General features: G+C 39.3%; 1 protein-coding gene across 1 annotated transcript in view; it reads left to right on the top strand.

Annotated features, from left to right (window-relative positions):
• The window catches only part of COL24A1 (collagen type XXIV alpha 1 chain), a gene marked incomplete at both ends in the record, with an annotated part of 318,029 nt that overhangs the window by 53,860 nt on the left and 241,957 nt on the right, over window positions 1-22,212 (top strand). The window contains 3 exons of the mRNA XM_080655503.1: window positions 9,786-9,830; window positions 14,493-14,546; window positions 15,705-15,749. Of these exons, the coding sequence (XP_080511629.1) occupies window positions 9,786-9,830; window positions 14,493-14,546; window positions 15,705-15,749 (144 nt within the window). The remainder of the gene's footprint in view (window positions 1-9,785; window positions 9,831-14,492; window positions 14,547-15,704; window positions 15,750-22,212) is intronic.

The raw sequence follows: 22,212 nt of genomic DNA, 5'->3' as shown, positions 1-22,212 counted from the left end.
CTTTAAAAAAAAATCATTATTAACATCTTTAACAAGCAATGTGCTTCTCCAGATTGACATGCTACATTGTCTCAATTTACTTACCTTCATATAACTCTTATTTTCCTAGGAACTGAAGTATGTTTCACTTCCCACTAAGTGTCTCAATTTGTGCCAAAAAGCAGATACGTTTGATCCAGAGTGCGTGTTGAATTGGATGGAAAACAAAAGTCAGAATTCTGAGTTTGGACTCCAGATGGATTTTAAATTGTTTTTTAATATAGCTGATCAGTTGCTATATTAATATTGAAAGTCTGCTATTTAAAAGTGTAGTTGGAGCAATTTTTTTTTGATCAGGGGATAAGCCAGATGGGAGAAGTTAAGCATATCTTAGCATGAAGGTATAACTCAGAGCAGTTGTGAAATAATGCACACATTTTTAAAACATATTTTTATAAATAATGTATGGCAGTAATTTTCTGCATATCAAAAATACTGACTACTATGGTTTTAGTAATAATTATAAATAGTGTGAATTCTTATTCTGTTTTGGTGGAAATATTTCAATTATTTTAGAAAGTATTTCCACTACATAAGAAGTGCACAATCTACACTAATAAAAGAGTAAGATGCAAATTGACTGTACTTTCACGATGCCCACCAGCCAATTAGGAGTGAGTATGCAAATTAACCCAACAAAGATGGTGGGTTAATTTGCATATGCAGGTGCTGAGCGGCCAGGGCGGGGCATTCCACACTGCCCCAGCTGCTCTGGGCCTCTGGGCAGCATGGGAAGGCGGAAAGGTAGCTCCGGGTAGGAGGGAAAAGGCAGCTCTGGCCGGAGTGAAGGCGGTGCTGGCAGCCAGGGGAAGGAAGGCCTGTTCTTGCACGAATCTTTGTGCATCGGGCCTCTAGTTTCTTTATAAAGTTGAAAAGGAAAACATCAAGTGGAATGCACTGTGATTTATAAGTCACTCAAAAACTGTGCAGCTTTTCATAATCTGTCTAAAGCAAGGACAGCATGAAAGAGCGACATTAGTAGTGAGCGTTGATGACAACCACAATAAAAGTATATCAGGATTAGAATAAAATCAGTGCCTGTAGAGAGAAATAAGAAGAATTCTGTTTTTTCGTAGTTAATTCTATAGATGGTCCTCTCACCTGCCCATTATCCCTGTGAAAATCTGCAGTCATGTTTCATTTGGGGCTGGTTCCCAGTCTAAGTGCAGGACTGACAGGTTAATACAAATGCTGCTGCTGAGGGGCTATGCTGTCTCCACTGTGACCATCTTCTCTGCAAACTGTCATTCCCACTAATGACAGGGGAAGCTGAGAACAAGGCAGCACCGTACCAAACTCCCCACAGGCAAGCCGGTGGTTGCCAAAGTGGTGGGATTTGTGGGACTTTGAAAACTTCCCTGTGTCCAAAGATATTTCCCTTAGGCTGGCTCTTATGATTGACATTCTAACATTAATGATAAATGCATTTGGCTAAAAGTCTCTTAGTTTCCAGAAGTTCTTTAAAATTTTCCATGTCCTCAGAAAATGCTGTCATCTGTCATGTAGCACCATTCTGAGGATTAGTTTATTAAACTGTGTTTCTCTGTGAGCCCTAGCTGAAAAAGACAATACAAGCTGATGGGACCAAAGTAAACACCGAGTACTAATTAAAGGAGGTTAGTGGGAAACATGTGCCAAGAGAGAGGGAGGTGTGTGAAATAGAGAGGTTTGTATGATATTCATTCTATGTCTCCTCAAACTCTGCAGTTATTTGGGATCATTCTTCTATTCAATTTTATAAAAAATATAATTAAACTCCTTATTCTTATGAATTTAGGAAAGTCATTGCCTTGCCCCAAGAAGTGCTTGCATTACCATGGTTGTTGATTTTTATTTCATTCTGAATTCTTGCTTAGAGTTTCTTTTTTAGTCAGCTATGACCATCTTCTCACAATTTCTCAGTGTTGCCATAGCTTTCCCTGGTTATTTTGGCCAAAACATGGTGACAGGCCTTTCTCTGTATTCCTCAAGGCATTGCTGATAGGAGTCCTGCAGTGTAGGACAAACTTAACAGATACTTCATCTGTAAACTGATGTTATTACATTAAAGAAAAAGAAAATTTAATATTGGCTTTCAGACAACAGTGCAGTAGCAGCAGCTTAAAGGACATATATGAATGATTTAAAAGTCGTGAAGTGCAGCCCTGGCTGGGTGTTCCGCTTGGTTTGGGGGTCCTCCCATGCACCAAAAGGTTGTGTGTTCAATTCCCAGTCAGGGAACATACATAAGTTGCAGGTTTGATCTCCAGTTATGGTGCTTATGGGAGGCAACAGATCTATGTTTCTCTCTCACATCAATGTCTCTCTCGGTCTGTCTGACTCTCTCTTTCTCTCTCTCCCTTCCTCTTCTGTAAAATCGATAAACATCCTTGGGTGAGGATTTAGAAAAAGGGATTAAGTACAAGGGCTGTATTTTATTCACTGTGATATCTCAGACTAGTGTCTGGCCTATAGCAAGCACATATTAGTGAATGAATGAACATTGGTGTTTTAGGTTTAATTGACTGTGCCCTTTCACCTGGTCCTAGTGGTCATCATTTTTATTTCCCTATATAAATACTAGAGGCCCGGTGCACGAAATTCGTGCACGGGGGCGGGGGGTCCCTCAGCCCAGCCTGCACCCTCTCCATTCTGGGACCCCTCGAGGATGTCTGACTGCCCATTTGGCCTGATCCCAGTGGTGGGATTGGGCCTAAACGGGCAGTCGGACATCCCTCTCACAATCCAGGACTGCTGGCTCCCAACTGCTCACCTGCCTGCCTTCCTGATTGCCCCTAACGGCTTCTGCCTGCCAGCCTGATCACCCCCTAACCACTCCTCTGACAGCCTGATTGATGTCTAACTGCTCCCCTGCCAGCCTGTTTTCCCTTAACTGCCCTCCCCTGCAGGCCTGGTCACCCCTAACTGCCCTCCCCTGCAGGCCTGGTCACCCCTAACTGCCCTCCCCTGCAGGCCTGGTCACCCCTAACTGCCCTCCCCTGCAGGCCTGTTCCCCCCAACTGCTCTCCCCTGAAGGCCTGGGTCCCCCGCAACCACCCTCCCCTGCAGGCATGGTCACCCCTAACTGCCCTCCCCTATAGGCCTGGTACCCCCCAACTGCTCTCCCCTGTAGGCCTGAGTCCCTCCCAACCGCCTTTCCCTGCAGGCCTGGTTGCCCCAACTTCCCTCCTCTGCCAGCTTGGTCACCCCTAACTGCCCTCCCCTGTAGACTTGATCGCCCACAACTGCCCTCCCTTGCAGGCCTGGGTCCCTCCCAACTACCCTCCCTTGCTGGCCATCTTGTGGTGGCCATCTTGTGTCCATATGGGGGCAGGATCTTTGACCACATGGGACAGCCATCTTGTGTGTTGGAGTGATGGTCAATCTGCATATTACTCTTTTATTAGATAGGATAGAGGCCTGGTGCACGGGTGGGGGCCAGCTGGCTTGCCTTGAAGGGTGTCCCAGATCAGGGTGGGGGTTCCCTTGGGGCATGGGGGGGCCTGGGCGTGGGGCCTGTGGTCGTTTGCAGGCTGGCCATGCCCCCTGGTGACCCAAGCGGAGGCCCTGGTATCTGGGATTTATTTATCTTCTACAATTGAAACTTTGTAGCCTGGAGTGGAGCCAAGCCTTCTGCTTGCTCCCTGGCGGCAGCCATTTCTGTTGGGGTTCATGTATCTTCTATAATTGAAACTTTGTAGCCTTAAGCGGAGGCCTGGGCCGGCCAGGGTGTGCGGAAAGCTTGGCTTCCTCCATCACCCGGGGCAACCTTAACCTCCTGCTCTTTCCAGCTCCGTGGCTGCCACCATTTCTGTTTGGATTTATGTATCTTCTATCATTGAAACTTAGTAGCCTTGATTGGAGGCCTAGGCCGGCAAGGGCAGGCGGAAAGCTTGGCTTCCTCCATTGCCAGGGAAACCCAAGCCTCCCTCCTGCTCTCTGTGGCCGTAGCCATCTTGGTTGGGTTTATTTGCATATTTGCTCCTGATTGGCTTGTGGGCGTGGCTTGTGGGCATGGCTTGTGGGTGTAGCGGAGTGAGGGTTAATTTGCATGTTACTCTTTTATTAGATAGGATAACTGACAGAATTTTTAAGTTTTGACTGAAGTTTTTAAAGGTCACAGAACAATTGTAACTTTTCCCATTTTTAAGATTGCTTTGCATGGTTTCAGTTTGTATGATCAGTTTTATGGTCCTATACTGCCATGCAAAGGAGGATGGCCTGTATGTAATGGTTTTATTTGTATCTTTCTTACTCCTAAATATTTCTGATTTTGATTCAATTGCATGTCCCACCCCCCTTTTTGTCCTGTATACCCACCTATGGATAACATACTTGTTAAAATAAGTATTAAAATTAAAGTCTCTATATTAAAATTAGATTCTAAGCCCCAATTATTATTGGCATTCTTGGTAAGGCAACTTTCCATCAGAACAAAAATTGAGACAAATCTATAATTTATTACAATGGGTTTTTAATCTGTTCTAAAGCAGAATTTGTAAATTTTCCTATCAGCTTTTTTCAATACATCCATTAGAAAAAATCTTATGTTACTATTTACGGGAAACTTTTTGTTATTCTTCCTATGTTAGTATAGAGAACAGTAACTCAAATAATATTTTCAAAAGACTACAAAATAAACTACTTTATTCAAATAGTATGGCAGATCCCTAGGTTGGCACTTTGCCAAAGCTTGCAGTTTTACCAATAACTTAGTCCCTTTGCTTTTTAAAACTTTATAGACTAGTGTTTAAATAGAAATAAATGAGTTATATAGTCACAAAATTAGGGCATAGATGAAGGCCCTTAAACAATACTGGTGCTAATTCCAGTATATTACAGATGTAATAATATTACACGAAAAGTAACAAAAAGATATTATTTCTCTTACTTTTCACCTTTCAACATTAAGAGGATTGAGTTATCATATTAAATACTCAGAATTTATTTTCCACCCAAGTAACCCTCCTTCCCTCCCTCCCTCCCTCCCTCCCTCCCTTCTCTCTCTCCCTTCCTTCCTCCCTATCTTTGCTTCCTTCTTCTTTCCTTCTCTCTTTCTTTTAAAAAAAAATAAATTTAAGAAAGAGAATCTGACTTATTTCTATTTAGATAAAACTCTTCATTTCAGGTGATCTTATAGGCTACTGACCAGACTTTGTATTGGCCTCCCTTTAATCAAGTGCCATCTGTTATGGCTGAGGTGGAGTAGGAGAGAGCTCATGAAGAAAATATCATGACCATTTGGTGCTGTACCGTTACCGGAGTCTCTGGATAAGGAAGAATCCCTTCAAAGAATTGGGCATACAGAAGATAACATGATTAACATGAGTAGTTCACTATTATCAAGTGCTTCTGGGAAAGGAAGCTCAAGAAGAAATTGTGCCACCACTGCATTCTGTTTCACCATGGGCGGAGAGAAGAAACTCTGGTCAAAAATCACATGGTAGCCAAAGAAAGAAAAGTATTTGGCTAGACTCATGAGTTCATAGAAATAAAACAAAGTAAGTGAATAAATAAACACATTTAAGAAATAAAAGGAAAAGGAAATAGGCTTATGGCAGAGAATTTGTCTACCTTTGTGCCTCTCACCTGGCTCATTCCTCATCTTCCTGACACTCTCCTAGGAGCTGTTAGCTCCTACCCTCCTAGAGATGCTTTCCCATCCCAGGGAGCCACCACTGTCTGAAGACATTTCTCATTTCCTATTACAAAAAGTGAAAACAGCTTAGCTTTGCGTATATTTTTACTAGTATCTGTAGAATCTTGTATAACATTTGGACAACTGAGAACAATATATCTCATTTTGTAATTAGGCTGATCTTTAGTTATCTTAAAAAATGTACAAACTCAGAGCAAAATTCAGTTAAACATTGGTTTAAGTGTGTAGTTTTAATACTAGCATGATTCATGAAATATAACTCCTTTTGTTAATGGCAAACAGCACCAGATGTTAGACTGTGGTCCTTGAGTTTGGCTAAGAAAGATTCAGAGCCAAGAACTCAAATGTAACCAGAAGTTTATTTAGAAAGTCACAGAGGTAGAAGTGAGCCAGCTGGGCTGTGTGGACTCAGGAAACAAGTTACAGAGGCAAAAGAAGGGCCCTTCTTTTGGAGAGAGAAAGGTAAAGAAAACAAGGCTGGGGTAAGGAGAGGGGAAAAGATGCGGGCATGCTCAAGCACCCACATTGGGTCCTTTGTCTTAAGGGGTTTTATCTGTTTTCCAAAGACAGGGATTTTAGGGGGAGATCTCAGGGGAGGATTTCAATAGAATATTCATCAGCTTTCCAGGTGTGTCCTTCAGGGTTGTGGTCTTTAGTGATTGGTCAGTGCTAGGGTAGAGGGTCATTAGTCATTGCATCTGGTCCTGATGTCAGCCACAGGCATTGCTTCATCTCATTTTGCTGCTCTTCTGGGCCTAGAGCTGAAACATAACTGTGGCCTAAATGTTATCTCTAATTTGACCAAAACTCTCTCTCTGTGGTCAACAGATCTGAGGCTTTGTTCTTAAGATAGCTTGATTCCAGCCAGAACCTCATTGTCCTGAGGGCTTAATGCTTAAGGAAGTGGTCATGCAAGGGCTTGTATGGGAGTTGCATGAGGCTATTCTCCAGCCCCCCTTGTTCCTCCTCTAAGGGGTTCTACTACATGATTAGCAACATGACAGGGGAGGGAAGGTCAGGGGAGGGTCTAAACCAGGAGACAAGTGATATGAAAGGTCAGGGGGGTCTAAACTGAATGACCAGCAGTATACTCAGTTTTGCCAGTTGCTAGACAACTGGGGCTTTCTGCCCTGGTTATTCTGTACTTGGCCTATCCTTCCTACTCTGCTCACATCTGTCTAACTGCCTACTATATCACTTTTGCTGATTTGTCTTGGTGGTCTATAATGTTTGAACATATTGATAAGAATGAGGATAGCCTGATTCAGACAACTATAGCATATAAAGTAAATAGAAGGGCAGGTTACTTAATTATTTTTTAAAAATATGTTTTTATTGATTTCAGAGAGAGGAAGGGAGAGGGAGAGAGAGAAATAGAAACATAAATGATGAGAGAGAATCATTGACCAGCTGCCTCCTGCACACCCGCTACTGGGGATCGAGCCCACAACCCAGGTTTCTTTCTGATGCATGGACAGACACTCAACCAAATGAGCCACACCAGCTGGGCTCAATTCTTGATACATCTAACTAGCAAAACAACATGATTTCACCTTACTATCATGATTGGTCACATCATTTAATTTCTCAGAATTCAGTTTTCTTATCTGTAGAAATGGGAAAAATACTTACTTCATAGAATTGCTATAGAATTATCTGAGGCATTTGGAAGTAGTTGGCACAACGTCTGGCATATGTTAGCTCGATGAAATTCCTTTGTATCTTCCTCCACCCCAACCCCTTTTTCCCTTTCTCATTGCCACTTCTCTGACCTCTGTCTAATGGCCTAATCAAAGAAGTACTGAGCTCCCAGATGATAGGCCTTTTCCTTTGTCCTCTTCTTTCTTAATTCTCTTACTTCCTTGTTAAGAATATGCTTACATGTAACTTATAGATAACACAAAAGCCTTTGTCTTTAAATTTGTTTTCTTATTTTTTCCAGTCTTCTCTCTAGTTCCCAAGAGACTGCTCTACTAAAACATTTTACTGTTAAGTTTAACATCTCAAAAGCTGCTTAAATCATTTTCTTATTTTTCAAACTAGAGGCCTGGTGCACAAAATCTGTGCACGGGGGGAGAGGGTGTGTGTCCCTCAGTCCAGCCTGCACCCTCTCCAATCTGGGACCCTTCGAGGGATGTTCGACTGCCCGTTTAGGCCTGATCCTGATGGGATCAGGTCTAAACAGACAGTCAGACATACCTCTCACAATCCAGGACTGCTGGCTCCCAACTGCCCTCCCCTGCAGGCCTGGTCACCCCTAACTTCCCTCCCTTGCCAGCCTGGTTGCCCTAACTGCCCTCCCCTGCCGGCCTGGTCACCCCCAACCTCAACTGCCCTCCCCTGCAGGCCACGTCCCCCCAACTGCCCTCCCCTGCCGGCCTGGTCCCTCCCAACTGCCCTCCCCTGCTGGCCATCTTGTGGTGGCCATCTTGTGTCCACATGGGGGCAGCCATCTTTGACCACATGGGGGCAGCAATCTTGTGTGTTGGGGTGATGGTCAATTTGCATATTACTCTTTTATTAGATATGATAGGCACTTCTTTTAATTTCCCCATTGTCTAACCAAAGCATAATTTCCTTCTCTAATTCATTAATTCGAGTTGATATGCCTTCAGTGATTAGTCCTGAATAACTCTTTTCTTTCCATTACTTTATATCTGAATCTTCAAAAATTTATCTTCAGTTTGCAATATATTTATTCGAAGTTTTTGATACTTTTAAACTATAATTTATTTCAGGTTTTTGAGTTATAGTTTGCCTAAAATCTTAAGAGGCTCTAAAAAAGGAACTTTATCCTGTTCTTTTATATACTTCAAAATCTGGTTGTACGTTGGTTCACTGATTGTTGACTAGAGCTATACTAATCAGCTCCAAAGTATGTCTTTATTCTTTCTTTCTGTTCTTTCTTTCTGCTTCCTTCATTTTTCTTACTGAAAAAAATCCTCCTAGAGGATAAAGGATATTTGTGGAGATCGGCTTCAGCGTTTGGACAGATTCAAGCCTCGGACTAATGAGAGGGCATGGTCCTCTCGTGCACGTGCAGGTCCCAGCTTGGAGGGCAAAGCCCCCCTAGCACAATTATAGCCAAAGGATATGGTTCTAAGCTTAACCTTATGGTCTGAACCTGTGGTCCCAGGTGGCTGAGTGATGTAGGCTGTGGGAGGTTCAGCAAGTCCTGCCAAAACAAAGCTTGATAAAGTTCTCAGGTGCATGTAATTAAGTAGATTTGAAACTCGTGAGAACATTGTAAACATCTTGACCACGCCCTTGCTTTGCCTCATGGGATCTGACTATAAAATACTCAGCTTACAGGCTGTGTCACTGTCTCCCCATCTGAGAACAGTGTCCCACCTGGCCCCAGCTATATTCTCTTGTCTGTTTTCTTTAATCCTTCACCACTCCTCCTCAGGTTCACCACCTGCTGTACTGGATGTGGTTCAGATATTATCTATTTTTTATCTTTGGGTGTTAATGATAAAATTAATACTTAATTTTGGTTCTATTATTTGGAATTTTTGCTACTAATTTCATTTTTCAATTGAGGTATAATTGACATATAACATTTGTTATTAATTTCTTAGATAGCTTTACAAAACCCCTTTTGATGAACTTGTGAACAGGCTCTTTCATTTGTCTTAGCTCATTCATGGAGTGTTTCAACAATGGAATTAGATAAACTGTGTGGATGTGGTCCAGTATTTTTGATAATTGCAAACAGATTATGTCTTAGGGCATTTTGTTTTAGCATTAATGAACTAAAACCAACTTTTGAAAAGGTTTAGCAAAATTTAACAAATCCATTGCTGGATACCAGCCTTTTATAAAAGATGCTTCTCTTTATTCTATAGTTTACTACCACTTTAGTTGATAATAACAAATAATTCAAATAATACTCAAAGTTTTTAAGAATATTAATAAGAATTTATTTAATAAAAATTTAAAACTTAGTAAAAAGATTAAAATTTTTAAGAAATAAATTAGTAAGGATTGCATTAATATTGATGAGGAATCTGTAAGTTGCGGTACAAGACAACCCAGAAACTGGGTTTAGTGATTTGGCTTATATGGGTTTACTTTTCATAGCATGTTTTCAATTTTCCCCTTTCAGGGTCTCAAAGGACATCCAGGCCTCCCAGGACTCCGAGGTGAACAAGTAAGTACTTCCTTTATAAAATGGTATCTTTCCCAGTGAGAAAGACAACCACAAGGGAACTGCATTGAGAGATTTTCCCCCATTTACTATTTCAATTTTTTAATTAGTTTTTCTCTGTTTAGTATAGGAACAATTTTTAATTTATTATCTATTATAATTTTGTTTTTGTTTTCTGCATAGTCCAGTCTGACTTTCAGTGTGCCTAATATCTTCCAGAGCAGCAGTTCTTAAACTTCTGTGGTTCACACGCCCCTTTGAGAATCTCACAAATGCTATGAACCCTTTTCTCAGAAAATATACTTATCCATGTACTACATGCGCACACCCACGCTCATCCATGCTCACACACATACACATACACCCACACACACACGCGACTTATTTCATACAATTTCAGGGCCTTGCCTCTTCACTAAAGTCAATCCTTGCAATGAAGGATGCAAATAAATTTTAATAACCTAAATCAGATGGCACATATGCTGCTGTCCATTATATACATAAGTACATATTTAAAAGTCAAAATACTGTAGTTTTGGAGCTATAGTATCTAGTTTTTAATTATTCCTTCTCTCTCCCACCAGAAAATATTATATCATTATGTCATTAAAACATGTCCTATTTCTCGTTTTCAATGCAGTGTGTAGTAGCCCAGTATGAATAAAGCAGTGACAAGGGTAGGAGATTAGATACTAACTAGGGTGACAGGTAATATTATTGGAGATTCAGCAGAGGGCCTCAGGAAGCCCTAAAGGGAGCTCAAGAAAGAAATGTGATGGGGACTGTCACTTGAGAAAAAGATATAAATGAAGATATAAAGGCAACTTTCTATTTCATATGTGTTAAGTGGGACAGTACACAATCTTCAGTCCCTGAGGCACAATTTTTCAAGATTACTAGTTAGTAGACATGGCAAGCAAAACATAACAGATGCAATTTCAGTTTGCAAAAGATTAAACAATTACTGAAAATCATTTTAATTTTTATGGGTAAAAATCACAAGGTTGGGAGGAAATATGGAGGGGAAAAAATCCCTAAAATACTGCTTTGGCAGAAATGTGTGGCTCTCAATGAAGAAAACCAAATATTTCAAAAGAAAATGAAAAATTGAACTTGTGTCAGTACTGGCTAGTTCTCATAGCTGCTTTATAACCTCATTCTGTTAGTGTGCATATTATTGTTCTGCGAGTGTCATGCTTTTAAAAGAGTCTAACATCACTTGTAAAGGTTGAAAAATGTATTTTGGAGTCAGTTCTTACTTTCTATTCTAATTATTTCCAGAAAAAAGGCAAAATTTGATAATTGTGAGGAACAACTAAAATCATGTTGCATTTTAACTATAAAAATGCTGCAGTCATTAAGAAGAGCATATCTAATTTACTGGGAGACATTCATTTATGGAAAAATTGTAAATATCTATAAATTGGCCAGCAAACATTTGGAAAAGTATTTAGATAATCTGTGCAATCTCTAGTAATAAGAACTGTCATTTATTGAGTTTTTATTAGTTGCCAAACTGTACTACTTGTTAACTACAATTTGTAGTGGTATAGTAATTTATTGAATATTTCCATATGTTAACTAATGTAATGCTCAGCATCACCAAGAATTATGGCAGTTACCTCCACTTTTAAATATATTTCTACACTTCATTCTGTTTTATCCACACAATAATCCTGTGACCTAGAGATGCACTGAGATGCAGGGAGGACCCACGGTAGTAGAGCTGGGACTCTCCATGGAGTCTGACCAACTCAGAGCATGTGCCTTAATGCTTAGAGCGAGAAGTGGGATTGGGCAGGCTTCTTATTCCTAATTACCCCCCTGAGGCTATAATATATTATTTTGTGCCTAAATTCCTCCATTCAATCTAAAGATTACGTGAGCCATTTAAAAAAAACAACACATTTTTTAAGTGCAGAGTGAATTGAGTTGTAGTGTTCGTTTTGAGTTAATTTTGAGCTCCTGTGGTTGCCGCAGTGATTTTAGGGTACGGTTGACTTAGCATGTATTTATGCCATGTAAGACCAGTTTCAGACTTACTTGTTTACTTTATTTGCTGCTATTCCAGTAAAGAGAAACTTAGCCATTGAGTGGAGTTCTTTTTTTTTTTTTTTAATTTCTCTGTACAGCTGGAATGTGTTAGCTCTCTGCACGTAGCTTTAACACGTTCTATGAAAATCCATTCAAAATCAGATTTCACTTATGTCTTATAGCAGATTGCTTTTAACTGGGATCAGTTAACCTGATTAGGCTAGGAAAGGAATGAAAGAGATGGTGGGAAGTTGGCATTAGTCAGGTAGTGAACTACAGAATAAAAACAGCATTTTTAATTTGTTTCATTCATTTCTATTGGCATACCTAAATATAAGGCTTTATATGGGGCATAAACAAGCAGTTGTAAATAGACTGGAACAAATCTCTTAATTAGAGGGTTTTTCCTTAGAGTACCATTGGAAGTTATTTGCACTTCAAACCTATACTAGAAACACTTTATGTCTTATTTTTCTCATCTGTAAAATAGGAATAATAATACTTACCCTTATAGGGTTTGAGCAGATTAGGTAAATATATATATTACTTGAAATAGTTCCTGGCAAGTGATAGGAGCTCAATAAATGTTATTATAGAAATAAAATATCATGTATTACATGTAATATTAATAAGGTAATATCTAGTACATAAATATGGTTTCTAAAATACATAGGATATAATTTTTTCACTTGTAGATAAGAATTTTATTCTATAATTATCAGAAGACCACTGTTTATTCACATTCTGTTAAATTGTCCATTGTCATACACACACACACACACACACACACACATATCCTATATAATAAAACCCTAATATGCAATTCAATCGAACGGTGGAACGACCAGTTGCTATGACGCACACTGACCACCAGGGGGCAGACGCTCAACACAGGAGCTGCCCCTGGTGTTCAGTGTGCTCCCACAAGGGGAGTGCCACTCAGCCAGAAGCCGAGCTCACTACTAGTGAGTGCAGTGGCAGTGGCGGGAGCCTCTCCCACCTCCGCTGCAGGCAGGCCGTAAGGAGCGAGAGGTGCCGGACTGCAACAGCCCCAGACTGCAAGAAGGATGTTTGACTGCCGGCTTAGGCCCGATCCCCCTGGCGGACATCCCCTGAGGGGTCCCAGACTGCAAGAGGGTGCAGGCCGGGCTGAGGAACCCCTTCCCCCCAGTGCACGAATCACGAATGTCATATATATATATATATATATATATATATATATATATACACACACACACACACACACACACACACACACACATACAGTGCACCAGGCCTCTAGTGTGTGTGTGTGTGTGTGTGTGTGTGTGTGTGTGTATCTGTATGTATATATGCATGTATTTATGTGTGTGTGTATTTATACACATACCAAAAGTTGTATCTGGGTTCACATCCAGGTTCTGCTACTTACTGTGGCATCTTGGGTAAGTTTCACAGCTTCCCTGTATGCTGGTTTTTTTTATATATAGCATGGAAATAGTATCTCTAAAGTACTTGGTATGGTGATTGGCACATGAAAAAGTGCTTGGTAAATGGTAATTGTTGGAGCAAGGGAAGGAAGGGAGAGAGGAGGGAGTGAAATGAGACAGAATAAAATTGAGAAATGGATTCTTAGAGAAATGGAAAGAAAGATATATTAGAAGCCTACATGTCTAATAGAATGGGAGGGCAAACCTTTCAACTATGATTTTCTATTCTTTGTATTTTCTTTGGTCTTTTCTTTCTCTAGAGTTTTCAAGTTTCAGGAGTTTTATAGCGTTTCTATACTTAAAATGGAGGTAACACTTCTATTTCAGGGCAAATGGGCAAAGGGCTAATGTCTTTCATTATCTCTTACAAACAGCAAGCAATAAATGAATTTTACATGATAAATAAGGTATCTATGAATTTTACCCTGTCACCTGTCACCATATGAGCTAAAGGCAACTCAATACACATTCTTCTGGCATATCCTTGTTTCAAGAATTATTTAGTAGCCATAAACTCTGAATAAACTGATGAATGAATGAATGATGTATAAGTGAAAGAAAGTGAAAACAAGAATATGTTAACATTAGGAAAGTTGAAAAAGTTGGTGTTGAAGTTCACTGACCCATTGAGTCTTGTGGGGCTTATGCTCAGACAGTTAAGATGAGTTGCCTTTTCATTTTGTTATGGTTTCTTTTGCTGTGCAAAAGCTTTTTAGTTAGATATAGTCCCATTTGTTTATTTTTTCCTTTGTTTCTCTTGGCCAAGGAGATATATCAGCAAAAATATTGCTACGAGAGATGTCTGCAATTTTATTGCCTATGACTGAGACAAGAAGGAATTCAATTAAAAAAGATAGTGGTTATTAAGAAATGTACCAACTCTTTCTCTATAATAAATGTCTTCTTTATTTATGTAGTACTAGATTTTTCCATCCTTCACTTATTATTATTAATGTTCAATGTCTCATTTAGGTCCCTAATCTAACAGTTTTATTTATTTTTATTTAGCAATTTGGGCTCATTTTTATTTCAAACAGGTGATTTCAATCAGTATTTTTATGAGGAAAATTTTCTTTCCAAACTTGGGTATTATGAATGCATCAAGTTTGTTTCCTTGGGCTTCTTTTGACTTTGTTTGTACTTTATTTATTTTTAATTTCAGGGAATTCCAGGATTCACTGGTAATATTGGTTCACCTGGTTATCCTGGCAGGCAGGTGAGGTAACTATATTTATACTTCTCCTTTCTTGTTTGTCTTCATTAGTATATTGTATGTTCTGATTTTGAGAATTAATGTTCAAATGATAATTGGTTTATTTTTTTAAATAATGAATTACTCAGAGCAAAATAATTTCAAAATCAAAACTGTAAAAATCCATAAAAATTTTACTGCAGAAAGTATTGTTTAAAATGGGATTGGGGTGTAAAGCTGTTTGATGTGATATACTTTCAACATTAAAATGCTCAAGGGTCTAATAAGACCTTAAAATAGCTCTGCTGCTGATTTTACAATACTGCCACTGATGAAAATGAAGTAATGGTAAGACTTTGTATAATAAACATCAATTTTAAATAACACAGTTATAAAAGCTTGGGATACTGTTGGCAGTGCTATATATGCTACTACCTAATACTTTTATCTGAACTAAATTTAATCTCTGTATACTGTTTTGAAATGCATTCTAATCACTTTATATTTATTTCCCTCTAATTTCTTACTTCATAGCTTCATGTAGACTAATAGTGGAATACATTTTTTCCCTAGGTTTTCATGAATTGATTACTGACTCTTGAAATTAATTATTCATTCATTAATTATACATTTATAATAGCTTTTTTATTATCAAGAATGAGAGAAATAAAACTGCCAAAAATAATCTATTAGAAAATTTCATTTATTTTGGTTTTTAAAAGTACATGGAAGGTATTGCATATTAGAGTCTTACCACCAAGTGATAATTTATGTTATATGAAAAATATAAAATATACTGTAAATACTCAAATATATGGACATTGAAGTTAAATATTTATTTATTTTTTAAAATTATGGGAATATATTTTAGATAAGTTAATTACAAGTGTTTTAAAAGAACATAGTTTTCCAATGAGAATAATTTAATAAAAAATATTTTTTTGTATCTGATGTGTTAATTTACTTTATTTAGATACCCAAAATATTTTTGTATATAGATTATATACATTGCGTCTTTTGGTTCTGAAATTATAAAATTCCTTAAACATATATAGTCTGCATTAAGCATACAGAGTTGTATAATTGTGAAAATGACACCTCTTTATATGTCCTTCTTATTAATCTGTTTATAAACAACTCTAAAAAGTACTGTAGTCTGATGATGACTTTTATTCACACTAGGGTCTAGCTGGCCCTGAAGGTAATCTAGGTCCTAAAGGTGTACGAGTAAGTAACCATTTTCATCTTTTTGTTAATTATGCATGCATAATAGTAGAATGAAATATATAAAATACTTACCATTTTCACCCTTTTTAGGAACTTTGAATGTAATGCAAGTTTAGCCTGAAAAGAATTATACTTGTTCAATAGATATTTTTTTTCTATTAAGGCCACAGAAAGTAGTCTTATAGTAGTAGGTTTTATATCATGTTGATAATTCTTACCTCATTTACATCATTTTGCTAGCTCCTAGGAAAATACCTGGTGTGTTAGAATATGCTCTATAAACATTTGTATTATTATTTATATGTAAGCATATATAGAGATAAGAAATGATGAAAAATGAAGAGGCAAAGAAATTCATATTAGTTTAAGGCTGAGATAATATGACATAAAACTATCTGGAGTAGAGAAATATCTGCAAAGAAGGAAATAAACTTACCATATCAAGAACATATCACTTGCTCTTCCAAACCATTAAAGGAGTTATTAGCCACTTTTAATCATTAAGGGAGTAAAAAGAATTACTGTCATATGTTATGTAATATACTATAAATTAACACCAAGTTGGTTCTAGAAAATATTAGTAAAATATACTAAAATTTTGTTTTAAAATTTCTCCATTTTATAATCAGTTGTTTTCCAGAATCTATATCTGTTGCTTATATTATTTAAAACACTTTTTTGAAATAAATGCATGAAGTATTTAAGCTTTTAAAATTCTTAAAACATTTTCAAATGCTTTTATATGTATTTTCTTCTTTTATTTTGCTATCAATCATATAAAGTAGGAGAACAGGTATATTATCTTCATTTTATAATTTAGAAAATAGTAAGCTAAAGAATTTATGTGATTTGGCAAAGTCATAGCTGGCCAGAACTAGAACCAAAATCTTCTCACCTTAGCTACTCTTTCTGCATATCCCATGCTATCTCTACCCTTACATAAGTGAAAATATATTGGGGAAAAGTCATGCATTTTTTATTAGAAGCTATACTAAAAGCACATGTTGACTTGAATTCAGGAAACAAGAAGAGATTAGAGTTTAAGAACATGGGCTTTGGAGTTAGGCCGACTTTCTTTCTTTCTTTGTTTTTTCCCCTTAACTTCTCATTTTCTAGATTAGTGACTTTAGATATCATTCATCCCTTCTGTTTCATTTTTTTTAATCTTATTAAATGCTGATAATGAAACTTACCTTTCAGGTATTTACAAAAACTACCTGAGCTTAATATTCTTACAGCACAGTACCTAGCACATAGCATGTGTTTTCTATGCAGATTATTATATTACTAGAGGCCCTGTGCACGAAATTCGTACACTGGGGCTGGGGTGTCCCTCAGCCCAGCCTGCACCCTCTCCAATCTGGAACCCCTTGGGGAATGTCCAACTGCCAGTTTAGCGGACCCCTCGGGGAATGTCCAAGTGCCCCAGTGGGATCGGGCCTAAACCAGCAGTCGGACATCCCTCTCACAATCCGGGACTGCTGGCTCCCAACCACTCGCCTGCCTGCCTGCCTGATTGCCCCTAACCACTTCTGCCTGCCAGCCTGATCACCCCCTAGCCACTCCCCTGCCAGCCTGATCAATGCCTAACTGCTCCCCTGCTGGCCCGATCGCCCCCAACTGCCCTCCCCTGCCAGCCCAGTCGCCCCCAACTGCCCTCCCCTGCTGGCCAGGTCACCCCTAACTTCCCTCCCATGCCAGCCTGGTCACCCCCAACTGTCCTCCCCTGCTGGCCCAGTTGCCCCTAACTTCCCTCCCATGCCAGCCTGGTCACCCCCAACTGCCCTCCCCTGCTGGCCCAGTCACCCCTAACTTCCCTCCCATGCCAGCCTGGTCACCCCCAACTGTCCTCCCCTGCTGGCCCAGTTGCCCCTAACTTCCCTCCCATGCCAGCCTGGTCACCCCCAACTGCCCTCCCCTGCTGGCCCAGTTGCCCCTAACTGCCCTCCCCTGCCAGCCTGGTCACCCACAACTGCCCTCCCTTGCTGGCCTGGTCACCCCAACTGCCCTTCCCTGCAGGCCTGATCGCCCACAACTACCCTCCCCTGCCGGCTATCTTGTGGCAGCCATCTTGTGACCACATGGGCGTGGCCTTCTTGTGTGAAGGCATGATGGTCAATTTGCATATTACCTCTTTATTACATAGGATTATTGAACTTGGGAGTATCTTCTGTGCATGAGCTAATAACTCCAAGACATGTTATTTGGCACTATGTGTATTTTCTCATCTTGCTTCATGTCATTTTTGTATTGTGTCATACATCCTTTTGTTGTTGCTCCCCCCACCCTTTTGTATTGAAAATTATTGTCTAGCTTGTAACGATTTTTAAGTTGTACTTTTAGGTTTGGATGGCCAGCTTAATAAAAGGATTTTTAAAAGAAGAATACAAATATGATCTTTTCTGATTGATTTAATTTTTAAAATGTTCTTTTGGGAGAGTGGGAGGAATCAGAAGAGCCATTTGTCTAGGTCTCACATTCACAAATGGTCTCAAATGTAGATTTTAAAAAATCTTTATTGTTGAAAGTATTACAAATGTCCCCTTTTTTCTCCTGCTTACTCCTTCCAGCCTGTCTTGCCCTATTGTCTGTGTCCATAGGTTATGCATATATGTATGCATACAAGTTCTTTGGTTAATCACTTCCTACCCACCCAACCTCCCTCATCTTCAAATGTAGATTTTTGACATTAAGACCAAATATAGTTAAAAAGACTGAAATAACATAAACACACTGAGAAGTTAAAGGGAATATTTTTTATTTAATTTGTGTCCTATTACTGGACTATGCCACATGTAATCCACTTTAAATTAATATTTTTATAAGTCCTGATAAATGATCTTTCAACTGGTACTGTTATTTGATTACATTAATTATTGTTAAGATGATTACTTTTTAACTGTAAGTATTTAAAGCAGACCATCATTTGTAACCCTCATTTGGTCTTTCCTCTGAGTATAGTATGCTGGCTGCCTCATGGAAGTAGGCATGTGTAGGGCCACTCCTGATGTTTTAGTTACCCTGCTGGTGACCAAAATTGCCTCCAACTGGATATACAACCTTCAACCCCAAAAGCAAAAACTTATGTGTTGTTTTTATTTTTTTTTGTTATTTGTTTCATTACACACTAAACTCTAGCTTAGTAATGGTGTTTTGAGAATGACTACAAACACCTGTATGATTTCTTTGGTGGGTGTTCCTGATATTTTACAATTCTGTTAGAATCAGCATAGCATTTATCAAAAAACCTTTATGAAATTACTATGTAATTACCACAATGTTCCCTTTAAAGTCTTTAATGTAAAATATTGTGCTTGTACCCTAAACAGGCTAGGTCAAGTAGAGGGCTGACTTTTCAGCTTCCGAGTTCTCAATGATTAGTTCACTAATATGTGTCTTTCTTCTATTTATAAGCAAAACTCCAATTGTATATATTAAGACAAAAGTTAGTTGTTCTTAAACTTGAAACCATCTGTAGCTAATGATTCTGAACTACATGCAGCTTGTCATCATAATCCTAAATGTTTAGAATTAGAAATAATTTCAGATGCTTCATTTGAAAAGAAACCTTCCTCATTCTCTAGATGCTTGGCTTTCAAGGAAACAAATTTCTTATAAGGGTGTTTCACTTATTAAAGTTAAGTAGCAAGAAACAAATTATTTCTCTTTTATTTTATTTTTTGCTAGTTCATGTAATCTGTAGAGCATAGGGAATTTTAAAGGTGTTTTTCCTTGTCAAAGGAAAGTGTTCCTCTTACTATGGCAACAGCTAAGTAGCTTTCACATTCAGGATAAATCCCTCCAGGCTACTTGGAAATGATTCCAGAGACATTTACTTTTAAATAATGTGACAGAATATATACAGGGGTGGGCAATAGTAGGTTTACAGATATTCATATGTAAAATAATACAATAATTAAAAAACTTTGTGTTTTGTGTACTCACAACTGTAAACCTACTTTCACCACCCTTGTATAACATCAAATTTGCCATATTAACCAATTTTAAATGTTCAGTTTAGAGGTGTCTTAATTCATGCTGCTATAATAAAAATACCACAGACTAGATGGCTTAAACAATAAAGAATTATATCTCACAGTTTTGCAGTCTGGGAAGCTTAAGATCAAGGTGCTAGGGTCTGGTAAGGGCCCACTTCATGTCTTGTAGACAGCCACCTTCTCACTTTCTGCTTACATGGCCAAGAAACTAATCATCTCTCTCAAATATTTTCTTATAAGGGTACTAATCCCATTCATGAGGCTCTATCCTTTATGACCTAATTACCTTCCAAAGTCCCCACCTTCAAATACCACGATATTGGGGATTAGGCTTCAACATATGAATGTTGAGGAGACACAAACATTCAGTTCATAGCAAGAGGCATTAAGTCCATTCACTTTGTTGTGCAGCCATCACCACCATCCATCTCCAGAACTTTTTCATCCTCCCAAACTGAAACTCCAAACCCATTAAACAATACTCCTCATTTTCTCTCTTCCCAAGACCCTGGCAACCATTCTACTCTGTCTATGCATTTGACTATGTACTTCATTTACATGTAATCATACATTATCTATCCTTTTCTGGTTGGTTTATTTCATTTAGCATGATTGTCTTCAAGGTTAAACCACATTAAGTAGCATATGTCAGAATTTCCTTTTTAAGGCTGAATACTATTTCATTGTATGAATATACCACATTTTGTTTATCTAGTCATCTGTTGAACATTTGTGTTTCTTCTGCCTTTTGACTTTTGTGAATAAAAAACCTGAATCCTTTCTTAATATATATTATTATGGAAGAATTTACTCTGAAGTCACCTATTCTATGATTCAAATAAGTAGTCTTTATTTAGAATTTAGTGAAAATGGCCCCTTGTATCTCTCCCTCAGTTTTTTTTTATATCTTGGCTTTTCTTTTTCTTTTTTAATATATATTTTATTGATTTTTTACAGAGAGGAAGGGAGAGGGATAGAGAGCTAGAAACATCAATGAGAGAGAAACATCGATCAGCTGCCTCTTGCACACTCCTTACTGGGGATGTGCCCACAACCAAGGTACATGCCCTTGACCAGAATCAAACTGGGGCCCCTTCAGTCCGCAGGCCGACGCTCTATCCACTGAGCCAAACTGGATAGGGCTATACCTTGGCTTTTCTCTGTATTTATAAAAATCACTAGAGGCCCTGTGGGATCAGGCCTAAACTGGCAGTTGGACATCCCTCTCACCATCCAGGATGGCTGACTCCCAACCGCTCACTTGCCTGCCTGCCTGCCTGATTGCCCCTAACCGCTTCTGCCTGCCAGCCTGATCACCCACTAACCACTCCCCTGCCAGCCTGATTGATGCCTAACTGCTCCCCTGCCAGCCTGATTGCCCCCAACTGCCCTCCCCTTCAGGCCTGGTTGCCCCCAACTGCCCTCCCCTGCAGGCCTAGTCACCCCCAACTGCCCTTCCCTGCAGGCCTGGTCACCCCCAACTGCCCTCCCCTGCAGACCTAGTCACCCCCAACTGCCCTTCCCGGCAGGCCTGGTTGCCCCAACTGCCCTCCCCTGCAGGCCTGGTCCCCCTACTGCCCTCCCCTTCAGGCCTGGTTGCCCCTAACTGCCCTCTCCTGCTGGCCTGGTCCCCCCCAGCTGTCCTTCCCTGCAGGCCTGGTCGCCCCCAACTGCCCTTCCCTGCAGGCCTGGTCACCCCCAACTGCCCTCCCCTGCAGGCCTGGTCCCCCCCAACTACCCTCCCCTTCAGGCCTGGTTGCCCCCAACTGCCCTCCCCTACCAGCCATCTTGTGGCAGCCATCTTGTGACCACATGGGGTGGCCATCTTGTGCAAGGGTGTGATGGTCAATTTGCATATTACCTCTTTATTATATTGGATTCTTCTTCCCCCATCTCCATTTCAGTGTTTCTCTCTGGTTCAGTGATTATTTTTTGCTTGTCTTCTTCTCAGAGCTCTAGTTTATCCTTAAGGCTTCTGACCCACCTGGCCTTCAAAAATATATCTCTCTATGAACTTTCTATGAGTTTCACATTTCAATTCCCTGCCAAGATAATTTAATTTGAATGCCTCTCATCACCACAGACTCAAATGACTAACAAAACTCATCCTTTCTACCAAACTCACCTTTCCTGTTTGTTGTCCATAGAGACATATACAAAGACCTATTGATACACTATAATCCTAGTGCATTTTATAAGCTGCAAATTTGATGATATAAAGACTATGCCTAATTTTTTTAAATGGCCCACAGTAAATTCCAAACTTTCATCATTACTCTTTTTAACTCCACCTCTTGCCTGCCAACCACATAGAACTATTTGCAGTTTAATGAAAATGCCGTATCATTTCATTCCTATTGATTGATTGAATAATTGATGGTATATTACTAGTCCTACCTGGAATGTCTTAAATGTTTCCTTCTCTGTAAAGCTGAATCTTCCCTCTAGACCAAGTTGATCATTCT

Source organism: Plecotus auritus, assembly GCF_963455305.1.
Source record: "Plecotus auritus genome assembly, chromosome: 2".
In the NCBI taxonomy this organism is placed as follows: domain Eukaryota; kingdom Metazoa; phylum Chordata; class Mammalia; order Chiroptera; family Vespertilionidae; genus Plecotus; species Plecotus auritus.
This window is presented reverse-complemented; position numbering and strand designations above follow the sequence as displayed.